The 16516-nt window shown below is 35.6% G+C and overlaps 1 protein-coding gene across 5 annotated transcripts in view; it reads right to left on the bottom strand.

Moving 5' to 3' along the window:
• The window catches only part of gli3 (GLI family zinc finger 3), a 165102-nt gene extending 153611 nt beyond the window's left edge, over positions 1–11491 (bottom strand). For 3 of the 5 annotated variants that reach the window (XM_083529801.1, XM_083529799.1, XM_083529798.1), the window contains exon 1: positions 4994–5045. In XM_083529801.1, coding sequence (XP_083385927.1) covers positions 4994–5025 — 32 coding nt within the window. In that variant the 5' untranslated portion in view covers positions 5026–5045. Of the gene's footprint in view, positions 1–4993; positions 5046–11094 lie in introns of those variants that run through there. The other 2 variants (XM_083529800.1, XM_083529802.1) reach the window with 2 other exon arrangements.
• Positions 11492–16516: the final 5025 nt, after the last annotated feature.

Consider the following 16516-nt stretch of genomic DNA (forward strand, 5'->3'; position numbering starts at 1 on the left):
GGAGTGAAGTTTATCTTGCCACCACACACAGTGAGGAGGATGGTAAGAGAAGTTATAAAATCCATAAAGCTATCCTCTCACTGTTAGAAAACTGCATCAAACAGTGGCATCTTGGGGCACAAAGTCTTGATAACCATCAGATGCTATCTACATGCTGTTTGGGAGGCATGCAAATAAAAAGCCTTTTCTCACCTACAATCACAAACATTTACATCTGGAGTTTGCTAAGCGGTACTGGGACTTCAACTGGGAACGTGTGCTTTGGTCAGATGAAACTAAGATAGAGCTTTTTGGCAACAAAAACTCTAAGTGGGTCTGGCATAAAACAAAAGATGAGTATGCGGAAAAGCATCTCATGCCCACTGTGAAGTATGGTGGAGCATCTGTGATGCTGTGGGCCTGTTTCTCTTCCAAAGGCCCAGGGAACCTTTTTATGGTGCATGACATCATTAACTGTTTGAAATACCAGGAAATTTTAATTTAAAACCTGATGGCCTCTGTCAGAAAGCTGAAGATGGGTCATCATTGGGTCTTTCAGCAGGATAATGACCCAAAACATGAGGCAAAATCTACACAAAAATTATTCAGCAGACACAAATCAAGCTCCTCCCATTGCCATCTCAGTCCTCAGTCCGCAACGCAATTGAAAAGCTGTGGGGTGATCTGAAAAGGATAGTGCATAAGAGAGGATCCAGGACTCCATAAAGATGTGCAAAAAGGAGTGGTCAAAGTTCCCTCTCTCTATTATCTATTAAATCATGTGAAATGTTAAAGGAGATTAACTGCTGTCTTGTTGGCAAAAGGGGGTTGTAAGAAGTATTAACATCAGGGGTTCCAATAATTGTGGCACACATAATTTATGTAAAAAACAATATTTCTTAATGTGGGATTTATATATATATATATGTTCCAATGTTCCTGAACATTCGGTGAGATAATCCGCAACTTGCTGTTAGTTAGGTTCCAAATAAGAGCCTGAGAATTTTCCAAGCCACGAGTTCCGAACTGCGGAATATCAGGGGTTGACTGTATATATAAAGTGTATATATTAAGTGGGAGGCCGCCGTTTGTTTAACCTCACGCATTTTTTATTATTATCAAACTTTAAATCATACACAAGGATGCTAGGAGAATAAAAAAGAAACTACAGTTAGCACAGTGTCACTGTGGGTACTCACTCTGTAATGGAAATATTATTTGTAATTTGATGTGTGAAGTCAGGGCTACTTCCAGTTTTTATGACATGCTCGCGATTTTTTTGCGTTTGCTTCAAGAATTTCTCTTTAAAAAAAAAAACCTTACAATTCTACATATAGAGGAAGTGAATGAATGAAGGGTTGAAGGAATTAAGACATTTTTAAAGTATGCTGAAATAAGTATAACAGTTAAGTAGAACATATCTTTAGACACACACACACACACACACACACACACACACACACACAAACACACACACATTAGGCATGATACAGAAATTGAATGCTTAAATTAAAAATGTATTGAATACCACAAGCCTTTCCAATCAGTGCACTTGTTAGCAGGTTTGGTCCCCATGCCTACCTGTAGTCTAAACTACAGCTGGTTGAAGGTTTTCTAACAATTACAGTTGATTCTCTCTCTAAATGTTAATATCATTCTCTTTCCAAATGTTATTCTTATTCACTTTCCAAAAAAAGCATTATATTTAACCAATTAAATATATAAAGCTAGATTAAGAACAAAGGATCAGAACTTAAAAGCCCATATAGACACACCAAGCTGAAGGTCTTCCAACGTGTAATGTTGTGTGGGTTTTGAGCTTCGGTGGGCTTTCGTTTTTTCAGTGTTCCGTACCATTGTATATTGTTGGTTGGCATCAGCTGTTTTTGGGCAGGTTGTGCATGTGCCGGAGCTCTTTGGCAAGAACGAGAACTCTGATTGGCTATTTAGCTTAGCGAATGAGCACATGAACAAAAAACTGAACTGAAAAAACTAAACTAAACTGTCATTCTTGCCACTTGTCCTTACAACGTAACAGACATGATTAAAAAAACTACATGAGGCCGTTAGTAATGATCGGGGCAATTTTTGGTAAAAACAAACTACTGCCACCTGCTGATATGGGAGCGTTATGTTCTGGCCTAGTGGACTTTTCACAATGTAAGAGCAGAATCTATGGGTTGAACCAGCAGAGCAAAAGCACAGCTGTACATGAAATAACAGAACATAAAGGAAAACATATAAGAGTACAAAAGAGGACAATATTTAGTTCTAGACTCACTGGTCCATCTGTTACCATGATTTTGCCATACCGCAAGGAAGGACAAACCATGTCCAACAGGAGTGACTGCTAAGGCAAGGGGAATATGTCTGAAAGCGATGTTCAGGAATCAATCCGAATTGTATCCAAACACTATAAATCCACAGATTGAATAACTAAATGCACAACCCAACTCTCCTGTACCCACCGAAACATTATTTTTTCGGGAGCTTCAAGGTTTAATATTCATAGATGAGCTGCTACAGCCAAACATTTAGGAGCTCGTACCAATGCCAAACATCAGTTTCAGTTGTGCCAGCAAGGAAACTCTGCAAAACACATGCAAAACACATATTGTTTTGCAAAGCAGTATCATGGCATTCCCTTGTCCCACTACTTGTGCTAAATACATGTCACTGTCAAAGAATGCTAAACCATTCTGGAAGACCAAGTGCACGCACTGATTCAAACACTGTACCCTGAAGGTGGTGCCATGTACCAGGCTGATAATGCACTAATATACACATAGCAAGACTGGTGACAAAGTGGTTTGATGAACATGAAAGTGAAGTTGTGCAAGTCAATTATGGGTGCAGGCCCAACCTGAAGGTTGTTCAAGAGAGAATCAGCCTGACTGATGAGTCTGCTCTCCTGTTCCCTTTTCCTATAAAGAAAGGAAAGAAAGACAAAAGCCCATGTCAAGCTCTAGCCTGAAATTAACCTGGCGAACTCAGTCATGAAGCTCACTGATCAGCAAACATGGCAGCCACCCACAATGAGCTCCACCCAGAGGTCAGCCTGTCAACCACACTGTCGAGCTCAGCTGGCCTCCCAAGTCCTGTCCATTCCTGGGGCCAACGAGGCAGCCTTTCTCATTAACAAAGCCTTTGTGTTGAAGGGCCAAAAGCTGTTCTCAACTATTTAATCCACTACAGAATAAAGATGTATAGCTGCCTCTTGCTAATTTCATTGTGTGAAAACACACATTGACAAAGCTCATCCTGCTACACATATGTGAAAAAAAATCTAATTAGAAAGCCAAAGAAACCATCTCACACTCATGAACTCATTAGTCAAGTCAAACACACATTCATTGCTTTGCCTAAGTATATGAACAAGGGTGGACAGTGCACAGGATCATCTATGTAAATATAGAGATAGGCCTCTCTAACGTAATGAGTTTACAAAGCTTATTTAGCTTGTTTGCATTGATCCGAAGACAAATCACTTTGCTGCTGCTCTCACATCAACCCTCTGTGTCATTAGTCATATAACTAATTGGTGCAATAACAGTACCATTGGCATATAGCGATGTTCAACATGCCCCTTCCTAAACAGGATGAACACCGATCAGCCTAAGCACTCGTCTGCGAACTAACCATACACTCAAAATTTCTCATTTATTTAATACCTAAGGGCCCTTAAATGAGGCCCTTAGGTCTCAATTGCACAATTGTATAAATGTCTCTTTTGTCATTTATTACAAGCCTTTATGATGTGCATATTACATTGTGCAAATTTTTTTATATTTTAATAATTTCTATGTATCGTGTGGCCCTACAGCATATCTCTGCATATTCACAGCACTATTTTATGTAACACCAATAAATCAATTCACTAAATAATAAACAAGCTGATAGTAAATGCACTTGACTTTGTGTTCTACTAAATGTACCACCTTCTATGGAAAGGTCAATCTGCACTGGAGAGTTCGATCCAGCAACGGGTCAAGCAAATCAAATAATTTAAGAATGCTGAGACCTGTGACGCACTGCCTGACCACATAAAGCATGCTTTCTGTAACTTTACTAACCTTCCTACACTGGCTGAATTGCAAAATAGGTCTATTTTGATTTAATAATAATAATAATAAAAAAAGAAGAATGTTGCTTTTTGCAATTGTTTATTTTTATAATTTATATTTAATTTATTACATCCTTAGTAATGGTTTTACAATTTAAAAACTGCCCTAATATTTAACCCTTGCCTGACAGTCTTGAAGAATTTAGGGAGCAGTCATAAGGTGCACATTTTGTGGTATAACAAATACAGAACTGTATGTGAGAGGTAGTAAGAATGTGTCACGCGTGGCCCAAGAGTGAATACACAGGAAAAGGAAAAGCACGAACCGGGCAACGGTTCACTATGGCGATTGTCCCTAGACTACCCGCTCTACGGTTCGTGCTTTTCTTGTGTATTCGAACTTTATTAGGAACAGGTGTAGGTGATTTAGAGCAGGGAGAGGCTGAGTAAGAGTTAGAACCTTGGAGGGAGGCATGGCTGGTGGTTCCCTGACAGAATGTGTAGGCTTCCAAACTTCCCTCAATTTACAAAATAAGAGTCAAATTTTCAAATCATGTAACTTATATAGACTGTACGCTGCATTTAATACCTGAAATAACCTTTAAAGGTATTGACCAAATAAAAATTATACAAGAGTTATTTCTTTAAAGTCCTATTTTTATAGTAGATCGTACTATAATATCTAAATAATATTAATACATTTGTAACTGCAGTAAAACTAATGAAAAGGAAAGAATGTTATTCATTGGCCAGCCAGCAATCTATTCGTAGCAAGAAATTTTCAATAAAGCCAGTCATGTGGTGTGGAGGGATTTGGAAGTATGAAGTGTGAAAGCCTAGGCTGCGTTCTTCCGTCTAATAGAAGGAGACAAGTGCTTAGAGTGCTCCACAAAAGCCAAACAGTATAAATAATTCTAAAAGCTAAGGAAGCTTCTTTATATGAGAGCCTACCTCCCTTTCTTGACATCTGAAGCTCTGTGCATGCCACCAACAAGAATGTCTTTTCAGCTGTCATTTCCAATGAACTCTGTAGACCCACATGCAGACTTTGTAAGTTTATTTCCCTTTAACTCATTTCTTTTAAAAACATAATGTAAGATGGTAGAGAGCATGCAAATTTATTATGGTGTCCTTCAACATGCATATCACACATGCACACACTGAAGTGTGCACACAATGCACACATAACCAATTTACTCCAAGAAATCCAACTCAACACTACACACAGCCACACACAAACACTCAGGGAGGTGGGGTGTTCTCAGAGACGTTTCCTGTCAATCTTTTTCTGAAAGAAGCTTTGAGATGTTCACAGAAACTTACAAACTGGGCTCTGAAAGAGAGCAAAAAAACCCCACTGATATTTCTCCTCTTCCAATCAGCTCTTGTCTTTTTCCCTCAACATTCCAAGCTCCCTTGGCCCTTTTCCTTTCCTCTGTTCTCTCCATATCACCTTTTCCCCTTTTCAGTCTTCAAATTTTTTAAGTGTTCCACACTACGTCTGTTTAAAATGGATCATTAAGTACCACCTACCTACCAATTTTTGCACACTCTCTCTTTACTTCTACTTCAGGCCACAGCACTTTTTACCCAGTAACTAACCTCAACAAATAAAACTAGAACCTCTGTTTCCCAATGTGTCCTTCTCTCCAGCTCCCCTGTCTGTAGTGACTAATCTCCTGCCAATTCATAGACAAAGAAATTGTAGAGTAACTGCAGGATGATGGGGGAAAAGCATTCCATCTTTTCTGATAAATAGAGACTTCAAGACCCCTTCCACCTACAGAATACACACTTCGACCTACAGAGGCTACGTGTCCATGTTTGTGTAAACAATAAATGATTCTGTAAACACTATTGTTTTCTTCATTCATTAAGACCTATTTCCTAAGTACGTGATATCTTTACAAAGCAAGGAGAAAAATTTACACTTCTTATATATAAATCACCCCTTTTGCTCTAGAAGTGTATAACTTATTTTCCTCTGTACCATGCTGCATTTCCTCTCACTCCTTTCTTCACCATCTCATTTTCCCTCATGGAACGAGCTGGTCTACAAAACTATTCTGCTCCAGCATCTCACTCCACACTCTGTAAGAAACTGGGCATTGTTAAAAAAAAGCGCCATTAGCTCCAGTCTTCCTTCAATGCTCCCTGTGGAGTATTGTTAAAACACAGTACCTCACTTCTCCCCGCATTTTCCCTCCTCCCCCTCTTACCACAACCATAGTGAGGCTCTTAAAACACTTTGCATGAGAAAAAGTGATTACTCTTCAGATGATCTGTTGACAAAAGAGGTGTCTTTGGGTTCATCTGAAATTTGCTCACAGAGTTAACACCCTGCCCTTCACACTCTTATCCACTCATTTGGTCTTTATAAGGAGGGCTGATATTTGTCTTAGAGAGGTGAATCAGACTGACATATTTTTTGTGAAGAGGTTTGAGGCAGAATCAATAGGAAACCACTAACATTTTAAGAACTAAACACATACACAAGCAGGAAAGAGAAGAAGATTAGAATTTTAACATAGACTTAGGCCTTGTTCACACACACATTATTAGGCATCCTGGGTAAGTGGACAGCCAAGACACAGCCATACACAGCCAATTATGATTTATCTCCAGTGATCACTTTTGATAGGCCTCCATACATCATTTCTCCAAAAAAAAAAAGGGTGACATTAGAGGTGACATGGCAAATAAAACTATGAAAAGCAGTCGCTTTTCGTCTCTATCTAGCATTCAGCACAATTCAAACATCCTTCCCACCATGCAAACTAAATTTAAATAATAATTTACTGCCATAATTGTGGTAAATGATCTGTCATGCCTGGCTCTAACTCTGAAAATTGTGAAACACTGCTGAAGACACTGAAAACAATTATTTAAAACCTTTACAATAACCCACTATGGCATGTACACTCGTACTGCTCTGTGTCACACCAAATGAAGCAGCAGCACACTCTGCTTTGCTTCATACTAAGGCTTAAACATTTTACAGGCTGTCAAGAGACTCAAAGACATGCCAGCTGATCTGCTGGTAATCACCTGCTTGTGAACAGCAAACATGAGCATTAACTATGATTCTCTCACTCTCACACACACCTTTTTTTTTGCCAGGAACCTCTGAGCCAATAAAAATCATTCAACTGCTCATAAAATAAAGTTTCCAGTTTCCACACTGTGTTTTTAACACTTGGATGTAAGAATAGCAGAACAGACAAATACTTTTAAACTCAAAATTCATTCAAAGTATTTTCTAAAGTAAGTATAAATCTAAAATCAGAATCAGAAATAGCTTTATTAACAACTATGTTTACACACACAAAGAATTTGACTTGGCGACAGGAGCTTCCAGTGCAGGAGGAAGTACAGACATAATGTAACAAAATAGTAAAACAGACAATGAAATAATTAAATAATCTTGCTTACTTTAGGTATATGCTGCAGACATAATCATAGGAATGGAATATTGGACTTTAATGGTTCTCACACCACTGATACACCATTTTTACATTTAGAAACAGAACCAATTTGTAGACATTTTTTTTTTAATTTAGACATTTATTTATTTTTCAGAAATAAGATGCACATCAGTAAAAAAAAAGAAAACAAAAGGGCATGCCTCTTCACAAATAGTGGCTTTTTTGTTTTAAAACTACACAAAAATGTAACTAATTGTCTAACACTCTATAATTAATTAACATCCTTTTATTCATAACAGACATTAAAAAGATGCTTCAGTGTCAGTGTATACTGTGCCTATTTTAGTGATTGCAATGATAGAAGTTTTGTAATAAAGGAAATGAAAATTAATAAATATAGGCTTTTTGTGGTTAACAGACTACAACAAGATGTTAAGGGCTTAGAAAAAACAACACATGAGTGAGAATAAAGATAGATGAACGCAAAGAGAAAAGGAAAAGAAGAAAGAGATAAAGAAAAGAGAAAGGGAAATAGAGGGAGAGGGAGAGAAAAGGGGGTTGTCCTGATAGAGAGGCAGATCAGAAGCATGCCCTGAAGGGCTGACTCAGCCTGGGGATTAGTCAGAGAGAAGGGGGAGACAGTGAGACAGACAGAGGGAGTTAGAAAAGACCCTTCCTGCATAGAGACACACCCCTTTGTTACCTCCTCTGAGTCACAAATATGGACAGATATGAAATGTCTCCACTTTAACACAACAGACCAACTTTTTGTCACCACAATACACTCCCAATTACATAAGTAAAGCTACAACCTACTTTTTTCCTTATATCACTTTTTTAAACCTCCTGCTTCCCACCGTGTTTCATTTTTTCTTATGTTTTATGTCCCTTTAATTTGACATATGAATGAATCATAATCAAAATATAATATTATTTGATAAAATATTTAATCAAAATATTAAATATATTATTATTATAATAACTATGAATTTAGGTATTTCAGTCAAATTTACCTGCACTGTTCAGCATTAAAATATTCAAAGATATCTGAAAAAAAAAGAGCTAATTATCAAAGTTAATGTTTTAAGGCAACTTTTGGTGTTTACTTTTGTTTCCCTGCTGAAGATCCATCATTAAAAATCACTCCCATACTCATTAGCTCAAATATAAAATTAACAAAACCTAGCCACCAAACATCAAACTAAAAAACTCTAAACACTCCCTAGAGCACTTCTGTAATCTCCATCAAGGATCAAGCCCAGAGATGCTAGAGGGGAAAGAAAAACTTTTACCTATCTTATTATAGTATTGATTTGGACAGACTAAGGGAGCTTTTTAAATATGTATTAGCATGACAAGTGCCTGCTGTTAACCAGCTCATCTTCACAGATGTGCATGTACACTAAAACTTTATTAATGCAGGTAGCGTTGAATGCTGCTTTAAGGTTCAAGGCAATGGGCACTTCTAAAACACTGGGCTAAGAGACTGTGGGTTGCCACAAACTAGAGAAACGTGTGTTTTTAGGTTTAGTGAGGACTGACAAAAAAGGAAAAAAGAAAAGGTAAGCAATATTGAAGTTAATCTAGTCACCACTGTCATTCAGAATTGCAGTGAAAGACAATGTTTTGTTTGCAGAAATTCGAGGCACTGACTGAGTATCTGGTCTGAGCAGATTTCAAACAATAATAGCAATAAACTGAATAACTGAAAATCCGAGAAAATAAAAGGAAAAAATGTCTTCAAGATATAAGTACATTAAAATGTATGTTTTTATTAATGCAGAAGAGCAAAGCTGGACATTTGGTCACCTTTGAAATATTAGACATATTAGACATTAAACAAAATGTTAAAGCCTTAATCTTAAAATTTTAACTGTTTATACCTGTTAGTAAAATGTAAATTCTGTATTCTATTATTGTTTTTGCATTTATAAATTTGTAAAAAAAATTTCTTTCTTACTTTATATTACTGACATTTTAAATATTTCAGTTTTCAAGATGAATGGGATGTACCTAGAATTCCATTGTCTTTAGAAATGTAATACACATTGTAAAATGCTCTTTATTGCAACACATGAATATATGATACTTTACACATCATAATGTAATTAAGGTCTTAATCAACAGAGGATTAAAAAAGTACTCAGCACTTAAAGCAAGACCAGGAGTAATACCTATATTTAAATGAGGCTAATAAAACAACCGAAATCTCTAAAGTATGTAATAAAATACGGCCTCCTTGAACACCAGCTTAACCATGCTTAATGGTTTTTTTTAATGGCTTTCCCTGTTTATTTTCAATAGCAGGGCCAAACCTTGTAATTTTCTCAAAACAAATTTAAACTTGGAAACGTCTACACTTTAAAAAAATATATTATAAAAAAAAAATACTTACACAATAAAAGTAATTTGCAACTCTGACAAACTGCTTAAAAATTAAAACATCCCCACAAGTTATTGAAAAAAAAGATCAAACCATCACTGTTTTTTTTCGGGCAAGTTTCCCGTGATATGTGCAGTAACTAACTTACAAAAAGTAAATACATTTACGTTAATTTTTATATTTTGTCGTTGAAAGAATATATCGAATAAACCACATTTACGATTCTGAGGTGTTGCGTGGCTTAACTTGAGCAGGGCGCCGCGCGGTCGCACTGACCCGGCGGCACATCTGTACGAAACGGGACCGAAAACTCTCAAGCTCTTCTCGACACACAGTGCACTCATAACCAGAAGTTTTCATATAGGTCAATTATCATTCTGCTTAAAACGGAAAACAACAACAACAACAAAACAAACAAACAAATGTGAAATACTAATGTATGCAGTTTTCAAACAACAGGCATCCACATTCCTTAAATATGTAGTCCGTCAGTCAACATTATTTTTATTGTAAGCTTCTTGTAAACTGAACCATGTTATAATTATTATGGCTGTTTTTAAACAAGATTGAAAATTCATTACAATAGAAGTGGAACTGAATTTAAAACAAAATATCATTTAAATAAGATTCTGCTTGTTCGTCGTGTGTGTGAAGTGTCAGAATGAAGAAAATCATGTAAAGATCGTTCTGTAACATGATGCCGTAGAAAATGTGCTCAGCCCCAAAATCTGTCCCGGAAAAAAACAGCATCTCTAAAGACTGCGACCGTACAGGCCAAAAAGAGATCCGGCCCCTAAACACGGGCGTCTAACTTTCCTTTCACAATGAATACAGTCTAATACAAAAAACCCAAGTTATTATCTGCAGGCGGTTTTCCATGTGTAAACAATGAAAGGCTGTAATCTGAGTTAAGAGAAATAAACCAAAGTTTGCCAACATTGTGAATCAAACCTCGAAACTGTTGAGTTCCAGTACAAAATTAAACTATTTGGCACATAATGTATGTTAACCTTTCTTTCCGGTTTATTATTATTATTATTATTATGTAATATCTTTTTATGTCATTACTTTACAGTAGTTGGCATTTATTTGTAATATACGCGGTTTGCGACGTCGCCACTTGAAATATGACATTTCGGCGTTCAATAACAGTGTTTCCAAAAACTTTTTTGTTTTACAACGCAGACACGCGCACGCATAGACACAGCAAACCTGCAAACAGCACCACATTTTCTCAAACTTACGTTTCGGAATGCGGTTTTTCCACTGTGGAAATTTTTTTAACTTTTCCAAACTTTCCTCTTCACTTTTTTCCTTGCTCGTCGCAAATGTGCTGCTCTCCAATCTTCCCGCTTGAATTCGAGAGTTATTCGACTTTTCTTTTCTTGGTCCTTTCCTCCTTTCCTTCTCTGGGTCACCTCGAGTAGAGCACTAGCGTTCGCAACTTTCTCTACACGCCTGCCAGATCATTACAAGTCAAAGCAAGCGCGCGCGCGACACACACACACACAGACACAGACACACACAAACACACACAAACGCGCGCGCATTCCTAAAGGTTTATAGCAACAAAGAGTGTGGTTTCGAGCGTTGGGGATACTTTCTGTGGAGTGTGCAACTCCAGCTGCCCTTTCCTTCGTCTGACTCCTCCCTCGGCGCGTACACACACACACACACACACACACACACACACACACACACACACACACACATTCACGCACGCAATATCTAACCCGTTCTCTTCTTTTTCCATTATCCTTCCAACCCTATTGCCAGTTCAACCAAAGCTCCTGTCATTGAATCCGGTCGTTTTGTGCACACTGTATATAAAACATGTTTTAACGATGCCGTTTTTATTTCTGTACTGATTGCGCTGCTCAAAACATTAATTTATATTCTTTTATAGTCCAAAATAGACCGATAGACTATAATATGAATGATAACAATAATGACCTGCGCGTTAGAGTTGAACGGTACTTTTAATTACAATAAACAGTATATATGCCAGTACATATTATTCATTATATGTAAATAATATATAATATATTAATATATATGTATATTATTATATGTATTTACACTACTTTTGTATATGCATTTGTATATGCAAATTTATGGACAGATTTTAAAACACCATTAAATATGTTTCTCCAATTTTCTCCAATGCCAATAAATATGTGAAATATAATAAAATATAATAATTAACCCATTATTGTTCTTATCACTTTTATAAATATTATAAATTTGTTCAAATAATGTGTGCACTTGAGAAAATCAGAAAATCCACCTAATATTATTTTAAACGAAAGACAAAATAACAAAACAAAATAGTGTGACTAAGAGCTTTTTTAAGTGTTTTTTAAGTGGATAAAATGTAAAAAACACACATTATCAAACATAATACAAAAATTATTATCATTTTTGAAATGTACATTCATGTGGAATTGCTAGAATAATCAAAAAAAATATATATAAAAAGGGCTCCAGTGGAGCTTGGATATAATTAATATAATCATCAATACATGGACAAAATATGCTGAAAAAACATATCTTCTGCACATGCTAGCAAACATGGTGATCGCAGATAAAGCATGAAAGCACACTCTAATTCTGTAATTTGTATGTCACTAAAAACTCAACTAAAAATAAAATTTAATCAGACCTTTATTTGTTTATTTATGAGACTGTATATATATATATATATATATATATATATATATATATATATATATATATATATATATATATATATATATATATATATATATATATTTATAAGACTGATATCTTAGTCAGTGTTAGAAGCACAACTAAATGTATGATAATAATTGTACACATTAGATGGAAACACAATAACAGTTTCATCAAGAATATTAGCACAGGGGAAAAGTCGTGTGGATCCCAATAGTCAATCAAAGTAATAAAACACCAGCCTGTACTGAGGCCTCTGTAAGTGTAATTGTGTATCTTTTTGCTAAGTGCCATTTTTTCATTAATGCCCTTGTGTTTTTGGCCTTGTATTTTCAGTAAAGACATGCAGTCCTTAAACCAAAGGATGAAGATGCTGGTAGCCATGGGTTGTTATTTGCTAATTTCTATTAAAGCTTGTACATACCCCTTTAACATGAGGTGACACTGACTAACACAGAAAGGTAAGACAATTTTTTTTCAGGATATCTACTAGTATAAATACAAATCTGGTCTGTTATAATATCTGGTATTTGTGTATTTCAGAGCAAGCTAAGCTACTCCCCAATGCTGATAGATGTTGAGATTAATTTGTTTTTCAATGCAGTCAATTTGTCTCTCCCCTGTGTGGCTGTTGTGACTTTATATTTGTGCCTATAATACTACATTTTATCAAGGAAATTGTGCAGTAGTATCACCAGTCAGAAAGATATTGGGTATGATTCTGAACATTACTTTGGTGCTTTGGTGTTTTTTTTTCAGAAATGTTTGGAATGTTAGGAAGTACCTACTTTTATTTATGAGCATTAATTTAACCAAACTGTATTTGGAGTTTGTCTGTAGTTCACAAAAAGGCAGAGGCCGGTACTTTTTACCAATAATCTTAACACTTGCATTTGTCAGAATCAATTATTATTATTATTATTATTATTATTATTATTATTATTATTATTATTATTATTATTATTTCCTTGACTATTGTATTGTTTGAGGCTGGTGTTCTGTATTATATTTCACTTTTTTAAGTAAAAGTACATAGTATAGTACAACAAAGTAAAAAAGGAAAACAGTATATCGGAAACAAGATAATTATCATTATGTATCGGCATAGTAATGAAGACAGCATTTGTTCAGTATAGCAAGTGTCCTGATCTGTTACCACTTTTAAATTTTATAAACAGGTCATCCTGAATAATACGTCACAACTTTGGGTACAGGAGTAAACATCAGATAATGTTTTTATTTTATTGTAAAATATTTTGAGTAATAAGAGAGACAGACAAAGAGAGAGAGAGAGAGAGAGAGAGAGAGAGAGAGAGAGAGAGAGAGAGAGAGAGAGAGAGTGGCTGCAGAGGAACAGCAACAAAAAATGCAATAAGCACGAGAAAATCTTTTACACACACCACCTAAAATTTACATTTGTAAAAAAAATAAAAATAAAAAATAAAAAACTGTGCACTCATGTTTTGTATGTTTGTATTTAATGATATTGTATTTGTGTATTTGTAACACTACTGGTAGTAAAACATATATAGAGGCTGATTAAGAATAGTGCAGAGTTGGTCTTTTACTCTTTTAGACTGTCTCAAAGGAGAAGAAGAGCAGAGAGGGGAATGAGGAGGAGTGAGGAGGATTGAAGAGTGGTGGCTCCCAAAAGTATTCTATCAAAGAGCAAGAGGATACCGGGGACTGATCTTTTGCCTAGAGGCAAGTAACCATTGGTCTCCCAAGAACATATTCCAAAGTCAGCCTTGGACAGGCAAAGCACACATCAAAAGCATCCATGGCACTAAAGTGGTTATAGAGGAGACAAAAAGAGATACAGGTCTTTCTCTGGCCTCCTCAAAGCCCAGGATATAACCCCAATTAAAGAACTCCTGCCCCACACAAGATCTCACTCGGTGACTCACTACATATATTTCCATTTCCTCTCCTACTAACATAATTCATATATGCACAGATTTTTAAACAAACTTTTTTGGGAATACTTATTAAAAATTATTATTGAAAAGATAGAAATGTATTTATTCATTTATTTATTTATTTTGTTAGAGATCAGGATTGGTATAAGGCTTCCTAAAATAATTTCAGTTTAACAAAGTTGCATTATGGCAATAAATAAAAAAAAGTGAACAACAAATTCAGAATCATGATGGTCAGAATTTAGTAAGCAAAAAAACAGTTTTGGACATGTTGCTTTTGAGCAACATGTCTGAAGGAATAGCTCAGTGTTTAGGATTTTGTACTTCTGACCAGAAGATTGTGAGTTAAACTCCCAGCACCATTATGCTGCCAGTGCTGGGACCATGAAAAAGGACCAAAACTCTCAAAAGCTCAGTTATTTGGCATCTGGCAAATGACGGAAATGTAAAATCAGCCATGGAGCTGGATGATGTGTGATGCCATTACAATGCTAACGTTAATTTTAAAAGGTACATTTTATTATTTATTGTTTTATTTAAAATTGCAATAATTATGTACTGTATTATTTTAAGTATAATAAAGAATTACATAAAACATTTTAACACTCTTGTTTTAGTCTCTTATCAGTTATTATTATCATTTATTATCATTTATCAAGTCTAAATATTGCTTCTCTGTGTTCTGTGCACAGATTTGTGTTATCATTCAGTGTTATGGATATGCCAGTCTGTCAGTCTGACCCCAGCTTTTATGACAGATATTCTTGGTTTTGTCTAAAAAATAAAGAACATATTGATTTTAAATTATGTTAGACATGTTACCAAGAAACTAGAAAATTCAAGATAATTTTTCCTGAAAACAGCCAGATTTTGGAAAACATAAAGCACCAACACTACAGAGTTCTATAAATATATAGTCAGTGACTCTTTATAGTGATCCAATTTGTATGGTTGAAAGTTTTTATTTGTTGAATAATAGTGCATAATAAAATCCATTGTGGTACGAGGTAAAGCTTTGGAGAGAGGAAGAGCCAAAACACATTGATATTAAGTTGATAATCTCAATAACAATGGCGCTATTATGAATAAATATACAGTTCCTTGTAATTGTTACAATTGGCTTTCTCATTAATTATAATCTAAAAGCACTAAACATATAGGGACTATTTTATGCATTTAGAATTAAAAATCATGATCCATTAATTTCTGTAAACATGCCCATTGTTAAAAGTGCTATACAAATACATTTTTATTAAAGTGAATTGAATTGACACAGTGTACATGCAAGAGTCTCATTTAAAAATATTTTAAGGGTAATGTTAAGTTGTCATGGAGCTGGACTACAGTGTTGCAGTGGCAGAAAATCATGACAGAAAAATCATGAGAGAAAAATCATGGCAGAAAAATCTTGTTTTTTGGTGAGAAATACCAAAGCCCAGTATGGCTGGAATAGCTCATGTGTGCTTAAATCTGCAAGGTTAGAGGAAGAGAAAATGATGTTAATGCTTGACAAAAAAGAACAGAGCGGTTGCTGTCAACAACCATGTTTTTTTTTTTTTTTACTGTTTTCCTATCCTCTACTATGTATGACTTGGCTGCCCATAACAGTAATGCTGAGCTGGCACCATCCATTTATCATGACCGTGTCTGTTTGGGGAGGGGCATTCTGCCGATTGTGATAGGGCTAGAATGGCCTCTCTTCACACCATTTATTATTATTGTCACACATGCAGTTAGTTTCGTTTTGCGTTGCATATGTGGATATGGATGCTTGGGCGGAATTAGGCATGACAAGAGGATCTTCTCCATAAAGTTTACTTCTTGAATAACATAGTTAAACCATTTACTCACCAACATTACAAATGGCATAAACACAGTCGGTATGTCACGTTTTTTTTTTTTGCTTGAATCCAGTAACTGCATGCTAGGAGCTGTGGTATGCTGATGTAAGGAAGAAAGGTGCAAATACCAGTTTTTCTAATTCTGGTTCACATAGCATCGAACCATCTGCAGGAGCATTCTATTGAACCTCTCCACTTGCCCATTGGAGGCAGGA

This window comes from Silurus aristotelis (genome assembly GCF_946808225.1).
Source record: "Silurus aristotelis genome assembly, chromosome: 25".
Taxonomy (NCBI): Eukaryota; Metazoa; Chordata; class Actinopteri; order Siluriformes; family Siluridae; genus Silurus; species Silurus aristotelis.